The 24883-nt window shown below is 41.0% G+C and overlaps 3 protein-coding genes and 1 long non-coding RNA gene across 15 annotated transcripts in view; 3 read left to right on the top strand and 1 right to left on the bottom strand.

The window, feature by feature from the left end:
• Positions 1–521: 521 nt before the first annotated feature.
• LOC144003850 (uncharacterized) lies at positions 522–5523 on the top strand. 4 transcript variants are annotated; one of them, XR_013279098.1, is made up of 5 exons: positions 522–611; positions 3100–3346; positions 3415–3578; positions 3711–3808; positions 3884–5523. It is a non-coding gene; the product is annotated as an uncharacterized LOC144003850 (long non-coding RNA). The 4 variants fall into 4 exon arrangements; XR_013279097.1 differs by having other exon boundaries at positions 3708–3808; XR_013279096.1 differs by having other exon boundaries at positions 3711–5523.
• Positions 1412–6216, bottom strand: rgp1 (GP1 homolog, RAB6A GEF complex partner 1). Its single transcript, XM_077500485.1, has 10 exons — positions 5974–6216; positions 5840–5877; positions 5610–5725; positions 5124–5257; positions 4966–5049; positions 4740–4889; positions 3908–4054; positions 3701–3828; positions 3398–3575; positions 1412–3323 (listed from the first exon to the last, which is right to left on the bottom strand). Exons 1-10 carry the CDS (start codon positions 6023–6025, stop codon positions 3100–3102), a joined length of 1251 nt encoding a protein of 416 aa, XP_077356611.1. The 5' UTR covers positions 6026–6216; the 3' UTR covers positions 1412–3099.
• A 31-nt stretch (positions 6217–6247) lies between these two features.
• On the top strand, positions 6248–17092 carry gba2 (glucosidase, beta (bile acid) 2). The gene is made up of 18 exons (XM_077500474.1): positions 6248–6568; positions 6731–7237; positions 9750–9841; positions 9930–10045; positions 10116–10334; positions 10403–10642; positions 10714–10816; positions 10895–11048; positions 11956–12081; positions 12200–12384; positions 12459–12563; positions 12638–12745; positions 12841–12992; positions 13088–13194; positions 14234–14376; positions 14589–14704; positions 16134–16325; positions 16476–17092. The coding sequence occupies exons 2-18, from the start codon at positions 7044–7046 to the stop codon at positions 16692–16694; spliced, it is 2571 nt and encodes an 856-aa protein (XP_077356600.1). The 5' UTR covers positions 6248–6568; positions 6731–7043; the 3' UTR covers positions 16695–17092.
• Positions 17093–18080: 988 nt separating this feature from the next.
• mark2b (MAP/microtubule affinity-regulating kinase 2b) overlaps positions 18081–24883 on the top strand; it is a 29801-nt gene continuing 22998 nt past the window's right edge. For 8 of the 9 annotated variants that reach the window (XM_077500484.1, XM_077500476.1, XM_077500478.1 and 5 more), the window contains exon 1: positions 18081–19383. In XM_077500484.1, coding sequence (XP_077356610.1) covers positions 19333–19383 — 51 coding nt within the window. In that variant the 5' untranslated portion in view covers positions 18081–19332. The remainder of the gene's footprint in view (positions 19384–24883) is intronic. The other variant, XM_077500482.1, reaches the window with a different exon arrangement.

The raw sequence follows: 24883 nt of genomic DNA, 5'->3' as shown, positions 1-24883 counted from the left end.
CTGCATGAAATTATACGGTCAACTACTTAACTGTATGGAATGCTTATGAAATAATATTAAAACTATAAATTAAGCAAAATTGCCAAAAAAAAAAAAAAAAAAAAAAAAGGGTAAGTTTTCCAGAGGTCAAAATGAGTTTTGAGGACCAAAATAAAAAACAATTTATCACTATCCGCAATTGTGGTTGTTTACGTTCGCCTCCAATGCTTTCAGGTCGGAACTGGGAAAAAACAACTCGGATATATCCGACTTCCGACCATCCTCGAATGCAGCATTAATCCCGTGAGACGAGTTTGGAGTGTAAAACTGTTACTCCATCTCCAAGCAGCAAATGAATGTCACCTGCTCACATTTTCCAGTTTGCCACATCCAATATGGCGCCGACGTCAGCATCCTCAACGTTGTGTGTTGTGGTAAGGTGACGTTGCTGTTTGACAGCCGTCTGGCCACAAGGCGGCGACAAATCCACCGGAAGCTGCAGGGCTGTGCTGACTGATGACTTCTGGGTTGCATACTGGCGGGAAATATTTGCGGAAGTGGTGCCGCATTTGAACTGCTGTTGTGTGAACAGACGTCGACTTTGGGCAGAATCGTGTTATCTAAAGGAGAAGGTATTTCCAAACTGATTTACCCATGCCAATCCTTGTATATAACCTCGAGAAATATGAATGCCAATAGGAAAGCTCCAGAATTTGAATCGATGATTGGTACATTTAGAGTGAATTGGATTAAGTTTTGCTTGTCACAGCCCAACTCTGTGTGGTACCACATTCCTAGATCCTTGTTTTTAAAAAAATTGGTTGGTTGGCTTTTGTGCTGAAATGTGATGTAAACAGAGTCCCGATAAAGTTGTCTAATTTTCAGAAACAATTTATTTTTTTAATATTTGCACATACTTTTTTCTCCTCACAAGACAAATTTGTGGAACAATAGCGTAATAATGAATGAATCCGCTCCCCTTTTAGTTTAAGTGATATGATGTGTAAAAATCCCCAGTTTTGTGTTAATTCTCATAATTTTTCATTATTTGTTGCCATGTTCAGGCGTTGCATTCTCTACAAGTGTATGTCTTATAGAAATGTTAATGTGGGGGGGGGAAGAGACCACACATGCTTGTTTTGTGGCCTGCTGTCGTGAGAACAAATTATTATTATAACGTGAAAAATTATGCTGATTTGTATGGTCTATAGTTGTCAGTTTTAAAGTAAATTTTAACCTATGAGTCACAAGTAAACAGTTTGTTTGATGTCTTAGTTGGAGAACTTTGCAAGTTTGGTTAAATTACTATGATGGATTTTCTTTCTTTTTTTTAAGTACGTACGATATTATAGATTGCTATTTTCTGCATTAAAAACAATGCTGTACAAAAAAAAAAAAAGTTTTTGGGGGATGGTGGGGTAGAACAGATGACTGGATTTCCCATTGTTTATTTCCATACTGGTTAATTATATCAAATTTAATTATAACTAACATTTATAATTAGTAAATAACTGGCATGTTTGTGCCTACCACGCTACAGTTAGTTATACAAAGAAATGTATAGTGATTCAAAATACAGGGTGTCCAATTTCAGTCGCACTCTTAACTCATTCACTCCCAGAAATTTTCACAGAAGCAATCCCCTTCTATCCCGTCTGTTTTACTGGATTTTGACTGATTTTGAAAAAGCCCATAGAATATTGTGTTCTATTGCTATAAAAACATGGAAACTACCAAAAGAAAAAATAGTCTCTTTCTTTCTAGCGGTTTCTGTTTTGCAGCAGTGAGCATTAAAATATCGCCAAGTTTCATCATTATTCACAATCACAAATCTATTTAGAATAAGCGAAGTGCGCATTAAGTTTGCACATGCGCGAGGGAAAAAACGAGGCTACTAACTACCCTATCAATTTGAATGGCGGAGATTAGAATGGTGACAATCTTTGCCTAACTGTACACTTTAAAGCTTGCAAGTCAATTTCCCCGATGTCAGTAAACCACATGCTATGCATGTTAATAAAAAACAGTAACTTTCCAGCCGTTGAAACGTTTCTTTCAGAGCCGATTCCATTGGATCCAATTCATTTTCAATGACCGTTTGGTAGTTTCGCCTACCCACAATGCACGTTGAATTCGAGATGCGCACTTCGCTTATTGTGAGTAATTGAGCTTTTTTTTTTTCTTCAACATGGCCCTGGTTAATCTCCTTTGCTGTTGCTGCCACCTGCTGGCCCTTTTGTGTAATAACTACCATTTCTTCAACTAGGGGTGTTAAAAAAAATCGATTCGGCGATATATCGCGATACTACATCGCGCGATTCTCGAATCGATTCAAGAAAAAAAAAATCGATTTTTTTTTTTAAAGAACTCAGAATTGTTCATTCGGTAGTCTTACCGATTCAAAGTCTTATCATCATTGGCTTTTTTTTTTTTTTTTTTTTTTTTTTGTGTGTGTGAATCGATTTTTAAACTTCCATTTTTAATCGAAAAATATTCAACAAAACGTCTGACTTCGGGTTAGGATTCACACCTTGAGCATGGAAGAATGTTATATGAACGGAACATTAAGCCTTAATATTTTATTTTAATGCTGTTCAAACATGAAACAGGTTACAACCTGTTTGAAATATATATATATATATATATATATATATATATATATATATATATACTTATATATATATATATATATATATATATATACACACGTATATATGTATGTATATATATGTATATGGAAAAAAATCGCAACAATCGACTTATAAATTCGTATCGGGATTAATCGGTATCGAATCGAATCGTGACCTGTGAATCGTGATACGAATCGAATCGTCAGGTACTAGGCAATTCACACCCCTATCTTCAACCGTTCGTTGCAGTTGAAAGGCTGCATCAAAGCCTTCTGTATGCTCTAGCATAAAAAACAAACGTATAAATACGTCTTTGGGACAATTAAAACATAAAAAAAAAAAGAAAAAACCCCAAACATAAATATGTTTTTGGGACACTTAAAACGTAAAAAAAAAAAAAAAAACATTTATACTTTTTTTGGGATCATCTGACACCAAATGGCACGTGGAGAAATTTGAAGGGTTTTGTTTTGATCATCTTGGTTCACAGTCAAATGTTGATGCTGTTGGTCCCCGTGAACTGAGACTCGTAGGACGCCAAGGCCGGGTTGGTGGGCAGGATCTTGATGGGCAGGTCCCAGCTGAAGGTGTCCACTTCAACGTGCTCTGTGCCGGCCCACACCGTCGCCTTGGACTCGTTCTGGAGCACGACGGGTGGCTCGGCGGGCTCCCGGGCGGTGACAAATTCAAAGTGCAGCCGCCACCTCAGGCTCACTGCAATGTTCCCGTTTTATCAAGTAGGGGAAATGATGGCAGTTCACCAAAAAGTGATGTTGTTGTCAGCTCACCGATGTCTGTGCTGAAGCCCGGCGTGACGTTTAGGGGAACGGGAAGGGAGAAGTGGCTCGATGCCGTGTGCAGGCACGATTCCAGATGCCGGCCGTGTCCCGTCACGCTGAGAGGCTGGCCCGGCCGCCGCTGGTACTCCTGCTGAATCTCCTCCTCGCTCTGGAGGCTCACTGAATACTGGTAATAAAAATTAAAAAAAAGAGGAGCAAACATTTTGTTATTTGATCCATTACTCAATTTGTAAGTTTTCATTCATCTCTCTTTTTCCTGGTTGTTTATTGCCACCGCCATTGTGCTGCTACCTGCAAGCAGGGAATGTCACCCTCGGAGAAATTGAACGTGCCGATGATGTCCTCTCCGAGTCTGTACATGGTCTTGAAGATGCAGAACTTTGCCACTTTCCCTCGCACGTTGGTGATGTTGAACATGTCTGGAGAAGGTCAAATGAAGACTTTCATCTTTTTTTCTTTTCTTTTTACGTTTAGTGAACAACAACCAGGACAACTCACGAGGGCAGCGTCTTGACGTGGAGACCATGAGCATGTCGAGTGCTCTCTCCAACGGTCGCGCATCCCTCCGGCTCGCTTCCTCTTCCTCCAGGAAGGGGTTCGAGGGGGACACTTCCTCATCATGAGTAAATGAGGGTTCTGGCATGCCTGGAGATTATAACAGGGACAATAGCAGTTGTGTAATCCTGTAATATTTCAGTCAGTAAGTGTCAGGGTTACCTGTTTGACATCTATTAAACGCGACACAAAAAGGAGAGAAGACACTCAGTTCAGGGCTCGCGAGGAGAGGGGAGAGAAACTGACTGATACAATTCACTCCTGCACTCTCTGAAGATTCCTCTCCTCACCCTCTCTATTTATTTGGTTTTCCACGCCCCTAGTTACATGGGTGTTACAACCCTAAAAATGCAAATTCAAGGCATAGTTGGAACACAGTGTACTTGTTTATGTGTTGTGCATGTGAGTGGAATATTGCTGAGTACGTGTGGTCAAGTTTGCAATAATTTCTTAACAGAAAACAGGCGACCTCAGCAGACTGGCTAGAACCATTCTGCTGCGTTAGATGTTGTGGTTCTTCAGCTTTTTGAGTCATATTCAAATAGCCAGGCTATGTGAGTGGGAACAGAGCAAAGCATTCTTCAGTGCAAGCAGAAGCAGTTCTTCATTGCAGCAAGTGTATGATAAATTATTATTTATAATTATTCCTACAGTAAGCATAACGGAACGTATGGTGTTCCGCAGGGTTCAATTCTGGAGCCTCTGCCGTTTTCATCAGTATGGTTCCCTCTTAAGAAAATAGCGCATGTTTGGAAAAAAAAAAAGAAGCTCTTACCTTGCAGAACCAAAACTCTAAACGGAACTCGAAGAAGTTTGATGGGAGAGTTGACTCTCTGACACCCGATGGTTAGTTTGTAAACATATTTCACAGCCTGGCCGCGGAAACTGGGAGGACCGTCAACAGGTACGACCTCGCTGTACGAATCTGCCATACAAAACAAAATCACATCATCCATTTTTATTTGACATTGTTGTCAGTTTTAATCACACGTTTGACGCACATGTTTTGCTCTCTCCTGGATCCAGGCAAAGGTCACAGAATAGGATTTTGGGTGGCGTGTCCAGAACACATTGGCCTCTCTCTCCTGGCAAAGACGGAAAGATGTCGAGTTAGATTTCGGCGTGATAAAGGAAACCATTTGTGGTGTCACTCCTTGACCTCTGCTCGGAATGAGGACTGTGTCGCTGTCAGCCTGGACATCCTGCTTGTTGCTCCGGCTTGGCAGACTCACTCTGCTCTCACTGGTGTGAAACTGGCAGTGGATCTGGGCGCTGGCCCACGCCAACATCTCACTGGAAACAATGCAAACATCTGCAAATTAGTGGCAGACGGTGCATTTGGTACGTAGACATTCTGGGTTGACGCCGCCGGTTACACACTAACCTACATGATCTACATGATCTAATTTAGTAGTAGCAAAGCTGGTCGATTTTTTAAACTAAATTAAAAAACAAGAACAGGGAGAAACACTTAAGATTATGACTAACTGTTTTTTCACAATTTTTGTTCATTGTTCACTAAAGCATATTTGTCTCATAATAAAAACATTTCACATGAATTCAGGCTGGTCTTAATCGAGTCATGATATATTTTGTTAATATGCTAGCATGCAACTGAAGCTTCTAGATATGCATTCTAATTTACCTGCTCGCAGAAGTGGAGAAGTGAGACATCGGGTTTCTGAAAGTGATGAGACACTCCATGAGCTCCCCGGCCAGAAACACAGGGCCACGAGCCATGGAGGCCACCACCTCGATCATCTGAATGTGGGAACACGACAATTCAAACAAATGAAACCACAGAGTAGATCAGTGCAACGTAAGCTATGCTAAGCTAAGCTAATGTAATGTAATGCTCACGTAAATCTAACACACCTTGTCCCCAAGAGAGTCTGCGTCCGGAATATATATTACTTTTTGGCCAAGTTACAAAGAAAGAAATCCCAAGTTAATACATCCGCGTAGTTTCTAAGTAGATACTGTTTCCATCCAGACTTAGCATCGTTTACCTAGCAGTCGGTAAACAAAGTGTGCCCGCGAGGACGACCAAAACCGAGCCATGGAAAAACAAACTCTCGATGGGTGAAAGTAAAAATAATACGATATGGCGTATGACTTCTTAAAAATACGAAATCATCAAACGCCGCACTAGTAACTCTATCACACTTAAGTAATTTAGAAAACAAAACCGGATAACATTAGACGACTGCTTTATGGTTGGCCACCTAAAAACATCACGTGGCACAGCCAAACGGGTTACAGGCGGTATGTTGCTATAGTAACTGTCGGGGGTGTCATCGTGTTATTTATTTGTTCACCTTTATCCTCGGGGTATTAAAAACATATTCGAATTTGATTGGAGGGATAAAGGTTTCATAACGTAATACGTCGATGCTTGTGATAATACCAGTCGCTGATAGAATATGATAACCAGTATGGGTAAAAGCCTTTACGCCCCTCTGTTTTACTAAAACATGGTTTAGCCGTGAGTGGTGGTCTCGATTTCTTGCTTGTTGTCAGACACGGTTGTGACTTCCTGGCTTTTGGTTGTGCCTGCTTACATCGAGTTCTGCTCTGAACTGAAAGCTTCTGTCCTGGTTGAAGGTATGTGCGCTTTGCATTTGCAATTATGCATGCGTTATTAAATAAAACAAGGGGGAAAAAACACCGGACTGCTTCTCTACGGGCAAATTAAATGGCTGCTTTTTCTGTTGGTCTCTTACAGACTGATAGAAGCGTTTTAATGGCGATCTTCATCTCTTGTAGGTGTCACCGATACATGTCGACGTCCCCCATCCCGCGACCGAACATCCGGCTTCTAGGCTGCACAGAGATGCCCGGCCGCTAATGTGCATATTAATAACTATAATGGCGCTGGGGCCTCCAACTTAAAGGCGCCTCTATCACTTTTCGCCGTGACCCAGAAACGAGTGGAAACCGGTTGGTGTGTCAGAGGAATCAGGCTGATTTCCATGAGAAACACACTGTTGAAAAAAAGGGTTGTGACAGCTTCATTTTGTAGCCACACGCTGCCCACTGTTCTGACTAATAACGACAACCGCAACAAACAAACGCCAAAATGACTGAAGATTGGGGGGAGAGATCCACGGCGGAGCTCATGAGCAGGTACCTGCCCAAGGAGATGGGGCATGGGGTACCCACGGCCGGCTGGCGAATCTGTTTAGCTCATGAGTTCAAGGAGAAGAGGAAGCCTTTTCAAGCGAAGGATGTGTCCTTGGCGAACATTGTGGATCACATTGGACTTGGAATCAGGTGATTTTTATGTATCTTTAAAATCGGGTCGGCTATATGGCTAGTGAGTGCAACAATTATTCGGCAACTAATTGATTGTTACATTAATGGGCAATTAATCATGCTGAGTAGGGGTGGGAGAAAAAAATTGATATCATAATATATTGTTGCGCTCTCTGTTGCAATCAATTATCGATACAATGACGGTAGATATCGACATAATGTGTCCAGTTGTTCAGTGTTATGGTATAAATGTTTATGCACTTTAATTTGTCTCAATTTACAACGTTTACAGTTAAAAGGCTCAGAGGCAGCGAGGCACTATGCAGAACTTTGTACATTGTACAAAATTTGGCATTGAATAAATGCATAATTTGACCTCGGGTAACTTTTTTTTTTTCCTGTTTTACAATGAAAGTGTAATTGCACATCCTCTACAGTAGGTGGCAATGGAGCTCATTTTCAGTGTGCAAGGAGTATTAGCTCCTTTGCAGAAGTGTACTTGCAATAGATTTATAGACAAATGAGGTGGAGATTTGGGGAGGTGGAGATTTTGGGGGGAGTCAGGGTGAAAAATATTTTCTTCTTCCTGGTAACAAAAAATAATTGAAAGCACTTAGGCTGAGCTAGTTTGTGAATGTCAGCGAGGGTGTGCTTTGAACTACGGAAGCTGTTAAAAAAATAAATAAAAATCATTAGCAATATGTGGAAGTTTCTAACCGGGGCTCTATAACCATATTTAAAGCGTCCCCCTTACTTTATCAGTTATGCATATTGAAATTTCACGTGTCCCACAAAATGCACAGGAACCTGCTCCCAGGCTAGCTCAACTGCATGCTATGTATAAGTTGCAATCTCAAGGACAACGCTCCCTTGTCTACAGGGCGTGGTGGGTTTTGTCGCCACGGCAACAGTTGTTAATAATTGCACTGGTGGCCGGTTGTTTGAAGAGGGAGACAATGTATGGTGTCACCTAGGGAGTTAAAAACAGGCCAACAGCAGTCCTTGTAATTTGGCCATTTATTGTGAATAGACATCATTTCATGATGAAGCAATTTATAGTGTCTTGATATAAAAAGACATGTAAAATATGAATATTATCATTCATCCGCATCGATTTCTCAGTTCTCCTCTACGTTCACACTAAAATTTGTTTTCAGACGGCTGCGCGAGGAGAAAGCACAGGAAGACTGATTCAGGTCAGCGTTTGGGGCTAGATCCAGATCGGGATGACAATTGTTGCCCCTGTCCCTGACCGACCCTGTGGAATAACAACCCGCCACAGCCTCGCATGGAACGTTCCAACTGATCCCTTGGCGCGTGGGTGGGCCGTGATTGTAGCCTCTGGCCATCACTTGGAGCATAATTGATTAAAATTCACAATCCCGTGTTTGGTCATGTCTAATTTAGTCCGCAACTTTGTAGTCTTTGGCTGTTTTACTGTTATCCCGGCGTCCTTTCTTTAATGTTGACATATTAAATAATTTGTGCGCCATATTTTAATCCTTCAATTCATGATAATTGTGCTGCTCCTTCTGTTGTGCCCACCTTGGCCAACGGGGGGCAGTATTGCGGTCAAATAAACACAAATAACTTTTACAACTCCAATTTAGTGACTCAGTAAGCTGTAGTTATTAGTTTTTCAGAGAGGATAAAAAAATATGCTTGGAAGTATTGTGATATGGTCTGTCCACTGTTTGCATTCAAATGTCCATTATTTAAAGGGATATAATATGGCTGTCCGTATTAGACTGGTGTTATCCTTTTGTTAGCATTTAAGCTAGCTGGGGCACTTTTACGAAACTGGTCTTTTTTTATTTTTTTATTTTTTATTTTATTTTTATTATTACAGATTATTATTATTTTATTATTATTATTATTATAGATTTGTTATTATTGTTATTATTATTATTATTATTAAAGTATATATTTTTGTTTTTGTGTGAGTGTGAAATATTTTTCTTTTAAAACTTGCCGACTGCGATTTGCTAATTACATTCTACTATATTGTGATGGCAATTGAATATGATTAAAGGGATACTTTACTTATTTAGCCATTTTTGGCAGTCAAACAATATTTTGCCTATAATAAATTTGATATTTTCATTATTTTTATTTTTATTTATGTCCAATTAGTACCTTTAAAAACACATTTTGCAACTTACTGTCGACTGAAAATGGCATCACAAGGGCTCAGGTAACCAATCACAGCTCAGCTTGTGAATATCGCATAACTAAACCTAGAAAACAGGTGAGCTGTGATTGGTTACCTGAGCCCTTGCAATGTCATTTTCAGTCGACAGCAAGTTGCAAAATGTGTTTTTAAAGGTACTAATTGTACGTGAAAAATAATGAAAGTATCAAATTAATTATAGACAATATATTAACTCTTTATTGCTATAATGGGCTAAATAAGTGAAGTATCCCTTTTGAGTATTCAGGCGTAGTATGTTTCATTATAAAAAAAAAGTGGAAGAACATTGTGGTGGTGTACTGTTGGATTTTTCCTCATGTAAAATATGTGCTCATCCAGGTATCTAAAATGGTGGTACAAAAAAACACAAGTGGAAAGGAAGGCGCCATTCATCGACATGTTTCGTGCACAGCCTTTGCGGCAAATTTATGGTGGGTTGATGCGCTCTCTGTTGTCGTATTGATGTCATTGATGTATCTTTTCAACTATGTATCTGCTTGGCCAAATTGTGTTTGGTAGGTGCCCCGCTTGGAGGTATCGGAGGAGGTACTATCACCAGAGGTTGGAGAGGGGAGTTTTGTCGATGGCAGCTGACGCCTGGGATGTACCATTATAAGACTGTCACGGCTAATCAGGTAAACAGATTCTTGGGTAAACATGATATACAACAGTGGAGGGAATAATGCTGTTATTTGTCTTTCTCAGTTTACTGTGTGTTTGCGCCGCGGGGGACAAACGGTTTACCAACAGGTGCTCTCTGTCGAGCGCCCTCCGACGCTGCAAGGCTGGAACTGGGGCTACTGCGGCGAGTATGCCTTCTATCACGCCTTGTACCCCCGGGCCTGGACCGTCTACAACCTCCCTGGGCAAAACGTCACCCTCACGTGCAGACAGGTTTCCCCCGTCATTCCTCATGACTACCAGGTAAGTAACGAACTACTTGCCATATATGGTGGCCATGCTCCCCTGAAGTAGCGTCTCCTTTCTGGCAGGATTCCTGTTTGCCGGCGGCGGTGTTCATTTGGGAGGTGGAGAACAAGAATGACTACGCTCTGGATGTCACCATCATGTTCACGATGGTCAATGGGTCGGGGCTCAAGGACGACAAAGGTGGGGGACACTGGAATGAACCATTTCATCTTGAAAAGCAGGGGGAGGCCGTTTCTGGAGTGTTGCTACATCATTCCACAACAGTGAACCCGTACACTCTATGTATAGCAGCTCGAGAGGAGGTTTGATATTTTCTGAAGTGGATTTTTACACATGGGAATTCTGTGTTTTAAGGTCTTTTTTGTTTTTTTAGTCAAACAGGGAAGTCAGCCATCAGACTGCGTTCAGTCCAAAGGGAACCTGCAGTGACTTGTGGAGTGACCTCATGTCTGATGGACGCCTGGACTCTCCAACGGGTCAGCACCACTAAACCAGTGAGATGATCACTCTTTCAGTGAAGAATCACCAAGCAACCTCTCCATCCCACCCTGTAGGCTCCAGTCCGCCCACGGCCAAAGGAGAGAAGGTGGCAGCAGCGCTGGCTGTCGGCTGCCACGTGTTGCCACAGGGACGGAACACCCTGGAGTTCTGTCTGGCGTGGGACATGCCCAAAATCACCTTCGGGTCTCGCGAGAGGAAGCATCACAGGTAATTGGGTCAAATATAACACATATTGGGTCAAAAAGAGACTTCTTTTGGGTCATCTATAAACTATAAAGGATTTGTGGTTTATTCATTTAAATCAACTTTTGGGTTGCAAAAAACAGTAGGGTCAAAAATAAGCCAAGATGGTTCAAAAAGGGATTTCCACCTGTTTTCTTTTTTTTCTTTTTTCTTTTCATTTAAACCAAATTTGTGAGCTTCCCCCAAATTATCCCCCCAAAATTATGCAAAACAACCCCAATTTTTGTTTTCACAAAACCCCCAAATTTTTATTTTATTTTATTTTATTTTATTTTATTTTATTTTAATTTATTTTATGTATTTTTTTTACACATGCCACCCACGGGTTGTTTTGGACAAAACAGGCCCCAAAAATAGGATATTTTGTGGGTTATTAATTTGACACAACTTTTTGGGTTAAATAAATAACCCAAAACGTTGCGTCATTTTGTGTTTAAAATAAAAACAAAAACACAAACACAAAGACAAAAAGTTGGGTCCTTTTTTGAACCATTTTTTTTAAATTTTTTGTAATTTTTTTTAATTTTTTTCCCCTTTCGGACAATCATTGTGACAAATTTCAACATACAATGATTGTCAATAAGGTAAAAAAAATCAAAAGTGGTTCAAAAAGGGATTGACCCAAGTTTTTATTTATTTTTATTTTTTTAACCAATACAAAAAACAAACAAACATATGCTTGATTAGCTGTAGCTTCACCCTATGCCTGGTTTGTTTACGTAGAAAAATCCTGTCTTATCTGTCTTTTCTTCTGGTTGAATAAATGAAATGAACCGAAAGTAGGGCTGGTTGAAACGACCTGAAAATAAGTTATTGTGCTAACACACGTTCTTGCTGCAGAGTTAAAAACAAGTCATCTGTTTTGCTTCAGGCGGTACACTCGTTACTTTGGGAGCAAAGGGGACGCGGCGCCCTCGCTCAGTCACTACGCCTTGACACACTACAAACTGTGGGAGAAGAACATTGAAGAGTGGCAAGCGGCCATACTGCAAGACAGGTATTCTCACACAGTGTTGCCACCGCTAACGTTAATTAAAAAACAAGTTACGAAAATCTGCGCTTGGCAAAATTAAGCCAATCACCATTTGTAACGTATATTCTATTGTACTTGTTAGTTCTCTGCCCTCCTGGTACAAGTCAGCGCTGTTCAATGAGCTGTACTTTGTGGCCGACGGGGGGACGGTGTGGACGGAACTGCAGGAGGACGCCGACGTCAGCGGCGGCGTACGCAGCGAAGACGGCGGCCTGCCCGCTCAGCCGGCCGTCATGAAAGAATACGGCCGTTTCGCCTACCTTGAGGGTAAACGGAATCTACACGAAAGCCACGTAGGTTTTCACTAAGCGTGTATGTCATGCACTGTTTTTGTCTCTCAGGTCAAGAGTACAGAATGTACAACACGTACGACGTGCACTTCTACGCTTCTTTTGCACTTATCATGCTGTGGCCCAAAATTGCCTTGAGTGTGCAATATGATATTGGTAGGATATATTTCCTTTTTTTGGTGCCAGCTGGTCAATTTCCACACAATTCCCTAACTTGAATCTCCTTTTAGCTGGCAGTGTTGTTCAGCAGGATTTAACCGAGAGGTTACATCTGATGAGCGGCCAGTGCGCTGCGGTCAAAACGAAAAATGTGGTGCCTCACGATATTGGCGATCCAGGTACACGGGGCGACGGTTATCAAAATTGCACCTGAAGGCTAAAGATTAATCGCCTCAACATTCCAAACAACTAACTAATCTCTCTTATTTTGTAGATGATGAGCCGTGGCTAAGGGTGAATGCCTATCTCATTCACGACACGGCCTACTGGAAGGACTTGAACCTCAAGTTTGTCCTGCAGGTCTACAGGGACTACCATCTCACCCAGGATGGGCAGTATCTGCAGGACATGTGGCCCATCTGTCAGGTACAACTGACTATATATATATATATATATATATATATATATTTTGGGGGGGGGTGTTGTGATTTGATTATTATTTCCTGTGCTTGATCTGCTAGGCAGTGATGGAGTCAGAGTTGAAGTTTGATCTGGATGGAGACGGCCTGATCGAGAACTCTGGCTTTGCTGATCAGACTTATGATGGCTGGATAGTAACCGGACCAAGGCAAGGTTATTTTAGTTAACTAAAACTAATGAAAAAAATAAAATTCAAAAAACAGTTTCGTTAACGAAATAAAATAAAAACAAAAATATTTTTTTTTAAAACGAAAACTGAAATTGCAATGTTTATAAAACTAATTTTAGCGAAAATGTCCTTTGTTTTAGTCTTTGGTCATTAATTTAATTATGGATGGGCTTGTACTTGAAAAAAGGCTGTTGGGGCGGGGCGGGGCGGGGGGTTGGGGGGGATGGGATTTCACCCTCAACCCAGCAGAGGGTGCCAGGCAATCAAAACCCAAGCCCAGGGGACACCAATTGGGTGTCAACGGAATTGGAGTTTCATTTAGACAAAAGTAGTAGCTAAAACTAATACTGAAACTAACAAAAACTAAGCATTTATTAAATAACTAAAACTAATAAAAAACTGACAGAACCACCCTGAAAACTAATTAAAACTAACTAAATTTAAAAAACAAAACTCAAAATGAAATAAAAACTAACTAAAATGAAAAATTCCCAAACTGTAATAACCCTCGACCAAGGTCAGAGGAAACTTCTAAAGAGACCAAGCCTACACATATATAACAACGTATGGTGTTCCACAGGGTTCAATTCTGGGTCCTCTGCTGTTGTCATTGCATCTGCCGCCCCAGGGTTCCATTTTCAGAAAACGGGTGTTTTTAAAGTGTTGTATAAATAGAGAGTTCTCCCTGTTCATTTTGTTAACCAGTAACCTCTGTCTTGAATTTGGAAAATAAGAAATTTGAATGGTTCTGTCATGCTAACACGGCCATGCAAATGTAGCAGGACACTTTGTAATCTTTGGCTTCATGTCTGCATTGGGCATCTGGGAGGAGGGATGAAAGGAAGCAAATCACAATAGGAAAAGCATGACTTGTGTCAAAACAGGAAATTGGGGTTTTCCTAGCTTGGACTGACACTCAAATGTAACATGAGTCTTATTTCCAGATTGTATCTCTGTCGCCTGCGTGTTTTTTGTTTTCCCTTGTAGGCAACTATCAGTGTCCTGTTCTGCGTTGCAGTGCATACTGTGGCGGGCTGTGGCTGGCGTCATTGTGCGTCATGTGCAAAATGGCCGGACTGCTCGATAGAGAAGAGGCGCTACAGCATTACAAAGACCTCTTAGACAGAGGCAGCGTCGCTTTTGAGAAACTACTGTGGAATGGTAAGACCCAACATCCAGTGAACCCTTGCGATTCCCAGGTGCTCGGAACTAATCCCTGATGGACGCCTGCCCTGAAAATGTTTCCAACTACATGTCTTAAAACTTTAAATATACCCCATACGACAATCCCAAAACACTTGTTTGAACTCATCTTACATAAGGGCAACATTATTATGAGTCCTAAATAATTTGTGCATTTTTCCATTACTTAGGCAAGTACTACAACTATGACAGCAGTGGTCGAGACCTCTCGAACAGTATCATGTCCGACCAGTGTGCTGGCCAGTGGTTCTTGAGAGCGTCTGGGCTTGGAGAGGGAGACTTCCAGGTAAGGATGTTTTAACATCAAGTTTTTAAGCTAATTGTGGGAATGCTGAAGCATTGCCACAATTGTTATTGTGATTTTTATTCTCCACACTTTTTTGCCGCATCACAACTTCCACGTAACACTTCCAATTTACATTGTTCAAATTTCGACTAGCTTCAAAAATTCACGCCTCACGGGGTATATTTAGTCTAATTCCACATTACTTACAGTATTTGCGCAATTTAACATTTAATATCAACTTTTCCACATTCATTTTCAATGGGACAGTCATTGAACTTTTTCTAAGTATCACTTTCCATGCCCACTTCCATACATATAACATATAGGGATGTAACGACATCCAAACATCACGATACCATATCACGATATGAAGGTCACAATACAATTATCACGATATTGTGGGGAGATTGGCGATATTAAAAAAATAATTATCAAAATATTGTTAAAAAAAGAGCTCATATTAAAAAATTATACAATATTGTGCTTTTGTACATTTCACCAATGCATATAAACAACTTACAATGCCTAATAACATTAATATTGAGGCACTTACATGCTAATGCTAGCACACATTGAATTCCTCCACATATTTACTCTGTTCACAAGCATATTACCGGTAGTTATTATTCATCTGACCATTAGCGTAGATTTGAAAAATAGAAGGGCCAAAACATGCTATGTGAAAACTAAACTACACTAAAAAACTAGCCACCAGAGGGTGCTAGAACTGCATAAATGGAAATCAACATGAAAATGTGCTGCTTTTAATATCATGACATGACGACGACGATATATTGTGGCTGTTTTAATATCGCAATATCACGATATTGCTGCTATTGTTGTTACATCCTTAATAACATATGTTTACCAAGTGTCTGATACTGCTCGGTGGCACAGTTGGTAAAGCGCATTGTCCAGTAACCAGGAGGTTATAATTTCATAATTTATCTCTCAATTTGCTTCATAAGCATTCCACACATGCATTCAGCTATTATCATTCAGCTTGCAGCATTCCCGCACAATTTCTCCAGAAATTGCACTTAGCCTAGTTTAAATAGTTTTTATTGCGATTGTAGTGTAAAATATAAATTTTTAACTCTTCAAATTGCATTAGTACAACCTAAAACCATTTTTTTTTAATGGATTTTAAGTTCCATTTCTACAGCCAGCAGAGGGCACTTGCACTTCAATCAAAATTGTTTCACTTAGTTTCTCCCTTTGAGTGCATGTAATCTGGTAGAAAACACTACAAAACTAAATTGTTCAAGTGTTGAGTCTGGAATGAAACATATTTTAAGTCCAAATTGTATGATTCAATTTAGGAAATAAGAAATAAAAATAGTGTTCTTGATGGATTTGAGAACCTGAAATTGAAGATAACCCAAAACAAAAGTGTTCATTTCTTTCTGGCACATCTTCACCCATCCAGGTTTTCCCCAAAGAAAACATCAGGGCCGCACTGCAATCCATTTTTGACATGAATGTGATGAGTTTCGGCGGCGGTCAGATGGGCGCCGTGAATGGCATGCGGCCCGAGGGCGTGGCCGACCGCTCCAGCGTCCAGTCCGACGAAGTTTGGATCGGTGTGGTTTACGGACTGGCCGCCACCATGATCCACGAGGTAAAATTAATAACATAAATAATGCTAACCGTTAGCCTGTCAATGCCATTTTCCATTTGATGTTAGCATTAAGCAAGCAGGGCAAAAATGACTAACTTGACATTTTGATTTTTTTTTATTCTTTTTTTTTTTTTTTTTACTCCATCTCAGGGCATGTTGGTGGAAGGTATGCGCACGGCGGAAGGTTGCTATCGCACTGTTTGGGAGCGGCTAGGCATGGCTTTCCAAACACCCGAAGCCTACTGCGAGAAGGGCATCTACCGCTCGCTGGCGTACATGAGGCCGCTCAGCATCTGGGCCATGCAGCTGGCTCTGGACCGTTTGCGCGACAACCGCCACGCAGGGAGCGGCGAAGGTGCAAATCAATGAGGTCCGCCGCGGTCCCCTTTTGAAATCCCAACTTCCATCCGTTGCTGCAAATTACAGCGTTACTTGAATTCTGTTTTTCTTCTGTCTTTACAATGCCGGGCTGTGTCAAATCATCGCCTGTGTGAGTTCAGACAATACCTTGTCAGTTTGCACACGTCATTGGAGTACTGTTTATCTTATTACAGGTGCTTGTGAATGGTACATTCAAATACCCTGTATAGTTATTTGAATGCTGTCCTAATTAATATACAATGACAAACACTTTCTCCTTTTTTTTTTTTATATCCGAAATTTGGTGCCTTGTTGCACATTAGACTGTATTATTGTAGTTGAAGTTCTAAATGTTTTCTGACACCCACTTATGACAATCATCCCGAATAAATCACTGTATGAGTATACACCTTTTTGTGTTGTCTTTCACATCACAAGCAATAGGTTACTTGAAGTTTTGCTAGTGTAATACAAGCAGACATGCAGCAGAGGGCGATAAGCGCTTGTTGTTTTCCTCATCAATTCTTCAACGTTGTGTAGTGGTTCTCATGTTAAGTACCACATTAAAAAAATAACTTATGTAGTGTTTCACAACCTTTATTGATTATGGGCACATTTTACACAAAAAAAAGTCACAAAAGTGGATACGCAGGTTAATTATTGCATTATCTAGCGGAAGACCATTTAATTGCTCTGTCATTATACGTCGCTATTGATGCATAATAGGATCCGCTGAATGAAAAACATGCGATTGGTGGGTCAGGATCAAACATCAGCTCTTCTACTCATCGCAAACAAGCCAAACGCAAGCAGACACATACAGTACTTCATTTCCTGTCGTCTTTTTTTTTAAATTCCATTATTCCACATCCTGTCATTGTGTACATTCAGCATTGCATCCCCCCCCCCCCCCCCGTTTTTCTTTCAATGAATTTAGATATCGAAATGCAGCCTTCGAAGACTGTTGCTAAGTAACCTGCCAGCTGTCAATGTCACGTTTTCACTTGTGCATGCCACCCAATGTTAAATATACCTCTAATAAAATGATGTTTGGCAAAAACTATGTTTTATCTATACAAAACAACTAAAAATATTTGATGCAATCTAAAAGTCTAATACTTTATTTTCATTGTGGATTTTATATAAAACAGAATTCTGTTGTACTACCGCTGTATGGCGTAATCCAAGATGGGCTGAACGTAGGCATTGTACACATTTTAAATGAACTTATTTATATTTTTACATGTACTGTGAATAATGGCAGGTCATTGAGAAAAATGGAACAAAATAAATCTGTAATAATATTTTATACAGGAGCAGTCGCCGATGGGCTTCCCGAAAGGAGCCGAGGAAAGCCGAACTCGCTCGATCGCTCCCTCCCCCGTTCCTCCACCCTCCCTCTCCGGTTGTCTCTCGGTGGTGCAAGCAGCCATGTTGCCGTGAGCTTGTTCCGGTATGAGGGCTGTCTGCCGCGCTTAGACGACGTTCGGTCGCAGCTCGTCGCTTCCCCCCTAAAGCCTGGAAGCCGCACTTTCATCGATTATGGATCGTACGACCTGATTCGCACCTCCGGGCGGCCGAGCTGCTGGTGGATCGTCATCGTCATCGGGTACTGCTGGGGCTTGGTTGGGTATATACATATCGGCCATACCGCAGTGCAGTGCGGTTCTGGTGAACGACCTTATTATTCCTATGAACGTCCGAGGCGTCAGGACGCCACTGTCTTTCGTGGATTTTGGACTTTGGTGGCTCGCTTGTGTGGCACCAGCCTCCTCCTCCTCCTCCTTCTCCTCCTCCTCCTCCTCCTCCTCTTCTTCTTCTTCTTCTTCTTCCTCCTCCTCCTCCTCCTCCTCCACCGCTGTCGCTTGAGCACTAGCGGCTAGCGAATTAGCCCAGTTAGCTCCGCCTTGACGGAAAGTCGGGTTAGTTCGATGGGCTAAAAAAAAAAAAAAAAAAAAATCCGAATACTAAATTCTCAACTGGGCCATGTTACCATTTTCCGTGGTGGCGATTTTATTCTTTGGATACCCCACCCTGGATATCTCGCCGAGGACGATTGTTTCGTGCGAGTTGGCAAGGTCGGGACGGGGACCTCGCCGGGAATAACTTTGGCCTGGAAGTTTTTTTTTTCGACCTGCTTTTTTTCTGAAGGAGCTATTTGTGGAACAAAAAAAACGATAAAACGAGGCCTGGTGAACACTTTGTTATAAGGAAACAAACGGCGGCCGCTTGTCTATTTAACTCGGCGTCGTGCTGATTTTAGCATGCTAGCCATCTAGTTACTTGTATTTTTAATGCCTCTCCATTAGCCAGCCTTTTATTCCTTCCCCACCAGTGACTCTTTTGAATGGTATCAATAACCACGAACTCCTCATAGTGGCATTGTTTATTTTTATTTTTTTGTGTCAACAAACATGGGACGTGCGGTTGAGCTAGCGAGCTAACTACTAGCCGCCGATGTGGGATCCAACTTGTTGATTCACGGGCTATCTGACGTGTTGCTAGCGGGCTAGCACTGGGGCCCTTTTTTCATTTTGTACCAACATCGAGTTTAAATGTATAAAAGCCACTGAAGAGTCATTCTTTTGGGTTACTGCTCCCTTGCGCCTTTTTGGAACAACAACAACCCTCTTCAAGTCAAGCCAAAATGTCAACAAGGACCCCACTGGTGCAAGTCATCGAAAATTCCTCTGGGCAGGTAAGATCATCACGTAATATACAAAAGTAATATAGCCATATCACAATTGCACAGTTTCATCTGTAGCATTCCACTGATCTTTCACTTTTATGCAAATGCAACATAGCTTGTCTTCTTAGGAAAATGCCACTATGCACATCAACTGCTTTGTAACTAATTTCACTGATAAAAGTATAATTTTCCTGTGACATACTTATAAAGTTCTGAGTCTTTACATCATTTCTGTCTAACCTCTTAACACAAAAACGAAAGGGGTTGAAACCGTGTTTCAAACTTTCACAACTCCCCATATCTCTATCATTTTTTTTCATTGGGAAGCTTACCAAATACAGAAACAGTCACATACACGAATAATAATAATAATGATATTGTCGCTGTCCTGTGAAAAACACGTTCATTTTTGTCATTTAAAAAAAAGACAAAAATGAAGTAATGAACATGTTTTTCATAGGACAGCAATGATATACATAACATAGCTGTAAAGATGCACCGAAATGAAAATTCTTGGCCGAAACAGAAAACTCTGACATTTGTCATGTGAGAATCAGTTTGAATGTAGCTGGAAGCTTCTTCCGGACTGCACTCATATTCAAATGAATTTGGTGTAGTGCAAAACCATATCTATCCACGGTGTTCGTAGCCAGATGTTGAGCTGCACAGTTTTTGTTTACATAGTGGCCGTGTGGCTTGAGGGCAACACACTTTTGCCCTTTAGCTAAAATCTTCTGTGTGACGACAACAGGCAGAGCCCCGACCCCAATACATGTATCCTTCCACTCTCAAGTAATAGTATTGTAAGACCAAATATTGTTGAATGAAGTCGCGTTTATGGTCATTTGTTTGCTGTCTGTAACCATCCTTTCAGTCCAATTCTTTTCTATTGCCACACAACAATAAAAGTATGTTACTATCTCATAAAGGCCATGTATAGAAAGGCGTCAGGTCTCAAAATACACCAAGAACGCAAGAGTTTTTTTTTTTTTTGGGTGGTCTCCAAACTTTAGTGGTCTCCATAAATAGAGATATTTTTAACTTCTGCGAAGCGAGACCAGGCTTTTTAGTTTGTGCTGAGTCGTTGACCTTATGTTAATCCTATTCTATTGTAACAAATGATTCCTTTTAGTCATTTGCTAAAATGTAAAATTAACACGTCTACAATCGCAAACATATCAATGTTAGCCAATTTAATATAGCCAAATTTAGCTTGTTGGACTGTGTTGTAATGCACATACACACAGCCACCAATGCACATCATATCGCTGTGTAACACGTAATAAGTACATTTCCACACAAGCTGCCAATGGCCACAACACCCGTCATTCAAGATGAAAAAGCTAAAAGCCACTCATTCACTGACACCCACGTCACTCACCTGGCCAAGCCCCATCTTTTAGAGCCATACATACACAGTCCTTAGAATGGCAACTCAAGTAGTCAAAAATTGCCTTAGTCAATTTCTAATATTTTTGGGAAATATTTATGTCACTCACCATGCTTGATAAAGTAGTCGGTTTCCTCCCCGCTCCAAAAGTGTGGTTCTTTGTAGCGTTGTCACGTTGGTTTACCTCTGCTTGAGTATTTCTGGTGGGTTGCACCCCGAAAGCCCACAACGCATTTTCGCCATAGAGATGGAAAATAACATGAAAACGCCGCAGAGAAATCAATGTATTCAAGTGAGGTTCGTTTAGCGAGTGGGATGGCGCCACGTATGCAAGTAGTTCCTGTACTACAAAGACCAAGATTCCTTGCGAATAGGGCATGTTGCTGCGGCCATTCAAAAGTTCATTTGATTCAAGGGCAACAAAGGTAAAAGCAGAGCTTTGAAAACCATCCAATGATGAGGAAGCCCCAGCTACTAGATTAAAGAATGGCTAAACACAAATGTTCGATACCGGTACCACGACTGATACCTTCAGTTTGATACCTGTTGCTGAATAATACTTTTTTTGGATTCCAGTTTTGTCATAGCAGTTCTCACGAAAAGAAAATTACAAGTTCACGTGCTAATTTAGAATTTTATTGTCCAGATCTGGTATTCGAACCAGGATTTGAACAACCAACACTATGCTCACTAGATGACCCAATTTTGCCTGAAAATTTCCACATCCATTTAAAAGTCTGTTTTTTTAGGCTGGATACGTAGAATGTAGCAATAATTGCTTTATAAAATGGCATTGATCAATTGAAACATTGTCAGGGTTTATAGAAAAATTGCTGCATTTCCACACTAGTGCCTGAGGGGACATATTGGGCCAACTGTTGTGACTCTGCCATTGTTTGGTGCTGCCATTTTGGCTAGTAACACAGTTGGCAACCAAGTTCAGGTGAGCTCAACCGTTTAGTATTTAGTGTCCGTGTGTGAGGAAATACGGTATTTCCTGTTTGACAATGTTCTCCAGTGTCTCCTGAAAGAGGCCACCAGAGCTCGAAATACAGGTCTGCCGCTCACGTCATCTTTCATCTCAGTGTTTCGAGAAGGTCCGTCCACAGTGTCATCCCAATGTCTAAGTTTCAGTCGAAAGTCGTACCTACTTTTTTTGAAAAATGACCCTTTGCCCTTTTCATTGGTCAATTAAAAAATAAATAAAATAATAATAATATATACTAAAACAACAAAAATCAGATTGACATTTCATATGATTTTGATGTGGAAGATGGATTTGTTGGATACGGCCCTAGTTGCCAATCAGATTACAGCAAAAGTTTGTCACTGGCCGCTGGCGCATTTGCCTCTTCTTCCCTGTTGCACCTCTCCTCATTCATGCTCCCGTTGAATGAGTCATCGCACGAGCATGACGATACGTAACGAACAGGCCGTCGTTCCGCCCAGGAAACCGTAAATTCCGCCTTTACTCCTTTACCAACGCAGTCGCTAGGCAGAAGAGCTGAGAGAGAGAGAGATGGACGTAGCTAGCTGGGGTCCTAGCAACAGAGAACCTGCCTCACACAGACGCACACATGCACATTCAGATTTGTTCTCACCATCGCACACAGTAGCCCTCCTTCAGATACACACTCAGTTTGTGTTTCACTTGACTGGAATGACATTTTAATTGAATGAGCTGTGTCAGCAGCCCTATTAATCGCCGCATGAACAGGTGCTGCAGTGAGGCGCGGGCCCTGTGCTCTGCATTTGTGCGTGTGTGTGTATAGGATTGTCTAAAAGAGAGTGCAGCGTAAAACAAGCCTTTCCAGTTAAGTGGAAGTGATATGATAAGGTGTGGCTGCACACTGTTGACCTGCCTTTGGAGAAGCGTGGACTTTCCTCTCCGCCGTGACGCCTTTGTGCCTCTACGGTTGCCATGGAGAAAAAAAAAAGTGGCCCAATGTTGTTTTTGTTATTAACGCGCATGATTGGCCAGCTAAATAGTCATGCAAATTGGCGATGTGGCCTAAATTTGGCCTAAAAATTAAAACATCCTCCGAGTGTCAACCGTTAAACTTTAATGGGAGCCCTTTAGGAGGCTGTTGAGCTATTTTAGAGGGGCATGAGCACGCAAAATAAATAATACAGGAAGAAAACATGATACACAGTATGACTATAAACGATACAGCACCAAAACTAAAATGAAAGGAACCTGTCACCTTTAAAATGGCAGAACTGCGTCACGGCCCATCCAACTCCCAGAGATTTTATCTCCAATCTAGATAGAGCCATGTAAGCTCACAGTGCAACCAAAATTAATGTACCGGTAACTAATTGTATTATTAAACAAACAAACAAAAAAACAAAAAAACAAGCTTGTAATTTCATCCAACTTTTCCAACTGTATTTTTGTAGCTATTTGGCGATGGTCATCTGACTGGAGTGAGCAAAGCAGACTACTACTTAGCGTAGTATCTCGGAACTGCATATCGTGGATCAAGAGTTTTATATCATATTGTTTGGAAAAGAACCATGTTGTCATATAAGCGTATCTATATGTTGTCTTAGTCTTTTTATCATAGCGACGAGACTCCAAAAAATCTTGCGCAATAGAGTGGGCATTTGAGTCAAACATGTTTGATATTGTAGGAAGGAACATTTTCCCGTTTTCACTATGTCACTTGACACATCTTCTGAATGGAGTTTTTCTTTTCCCTAGCTGACTTTTTAAAACTGAACAAAGTCCAAATCACTTTTTAAGCAGCTCCAACTGCTCTGTGGTTCCTGGCTTGAAGCCACTGTCACTGCCTGAGGCAGATACAATGATGTCATCCACAAGAGTTAAGGTGATTGGTTCGTAGAGTGCAAATCTCTTCCGTAGGCCTGTCACAATAACACAATAAATGATAGTATTGTTTGTTTGTTTTATATTTATGTCACTGATAGAGTGATGGATGGATGGATACTCTCATCTTGGGGTAATCCACTTCAAAAGCCAATTCACACCAAACTGACACCGACTGCGACACTGACATGATAAAGTCAACCGCCAGTGTTTGCACAGCTTCTTTCGGCATATATTGTGTGCATGTCAGAGCTAGGATTTCTTGTACATTTCCATGATGTGTATCAAATACGACTTCACGTCACGGATTATATGAGCAAAAATTGCATGTCCACATGCTCAAATTGCAAGTAAAGAATCTCACAAGTCTCAACTCCAGGTTGACAATGCAGAAGGAATCAGTAGTGCATGTTCAGTTAGCCTGGCCTGACCCCTCTTGGATGTGGGACTCGCCTGGCTAACAATTATGAAAGACTCAGCTTGAGTTTGACTTGATATTCACAAAGCTCGACTTGACTTAAATCATATCTTTTTACATTTGAAAATCTGTATTTTACAGGTAGTGTGGCAATTGTTTGATATGATAACTTCACATATCACAGTTTTACAATATAATTGCATTGTAGTTACAGCTTTTTGAAGTCACATAGTGTATGCTTCATGTGTAGCCAAAAAACAAAAAACGACACGTCACAAGATGTGTATGTGTATTTGTTTGAGTGTGTGCACTGCAGGGGGTGGTGGGGGTTATGCCTCGCCTGCAGCTGCCCAAAAATGAAGGAAGAATCGGTGTAAAAATAGTCCCGGCATGAAACATGACTAAAGAACTGAAGAAAGTACTGTTTAGTGCTCTATCGCCGCTTCCCATTGAGTGAAAAATGAATTATTCACTGCAAAAGTGCCACAGCGTCATCTGTTATTTCCTCACATGACCCAATTTTATTTCGAAATTTTATAAATGCTTTCAAAAAGTCAGATCTGCGGTTTAGCAATCATGCAGTTGATAACCTGCAGAAGAATTTGGGTAGTTAAATGGATGAATAATTTCTTGAATATGCTGGCTTCACGTGTCATTGTCATACGTCACTACAGTCGAGTCTCGCTGTCAATGCAGCTGTTGTCATTCTGCTGTGGTAAATCCAGCACTGCGATCGCTGGGGTGCTTCCTTGATTTACGAGTCCCCCTTTGCTATTTACCGTACAGTCCGTGCAGTGATCGGAATAAGCATCAAAACAAGAGACTGGGCTCGGCTTCGTCTCTCTTTGTGTTCCAGTCGTGTTCACGATGA

This window comes from Festucalex cinctus, chromosome 16 (assembly GCF_051991245.1).
Source record: "Festucalex cinctus isolate MCC-2025b chromosome 16, RoL_Fcin_1.0, whole genome shotgun sequence".
In the NCBI taxonomy this organism is placed as follows: domain Eukaryota; kingdom Metazoa; phylum Chordata; class Actinopteri; order Syngnathiformes; family Syngnathidae; genus Festucalex; species Festucalex cinctus.
This window is presented reverse-complemented; position numbering and strand designations above follow the sequence as displayed.

Coding starts and splice junctions, on each gene's coding strand:
- rgp1 (XM_077500485.1), bottom strand. CDS start 6,025: ATGGCTCGGTTTTGGTCGTCCTCGCGGGCACACTTTGTTTACCGACTG. Junction 4,055..4,739: donor TAGAGTTTTGGTTCTGCAAG/GTAAGAGCTTCT, acceptor TATAATCTCCAG/GCATGCCAGAACCCTCATTT. Junction 3,576..3,700: donor GTGACATTCCCTGCTTGCAG/GTAGCAGCACAA, acceptor TTTTATTACCAG/TATTCAGTGAGCCTCCAGAG.
- gba2 (XM_077500474.1), top strand. CDS start 7,044: ATGACTGAAGATTGGGGGGAGAGATCCACGGCGGAGCTCATGAGCAGG. Junction 12,385..12,458: donor CCGTTTCGCCTACCTTGAGG/GTAAACGGAATC, acceptor TTTGTCTCTCAG/GTCAAGAGTACAGAATGTAC. Junction 13,195..14,233: donor TGGATAGTAACCGGACCAAG/GCAAGGTTATTT, acceptor TCTGCGTTGCAG/TGCATACTGTGGCGGGCTGT.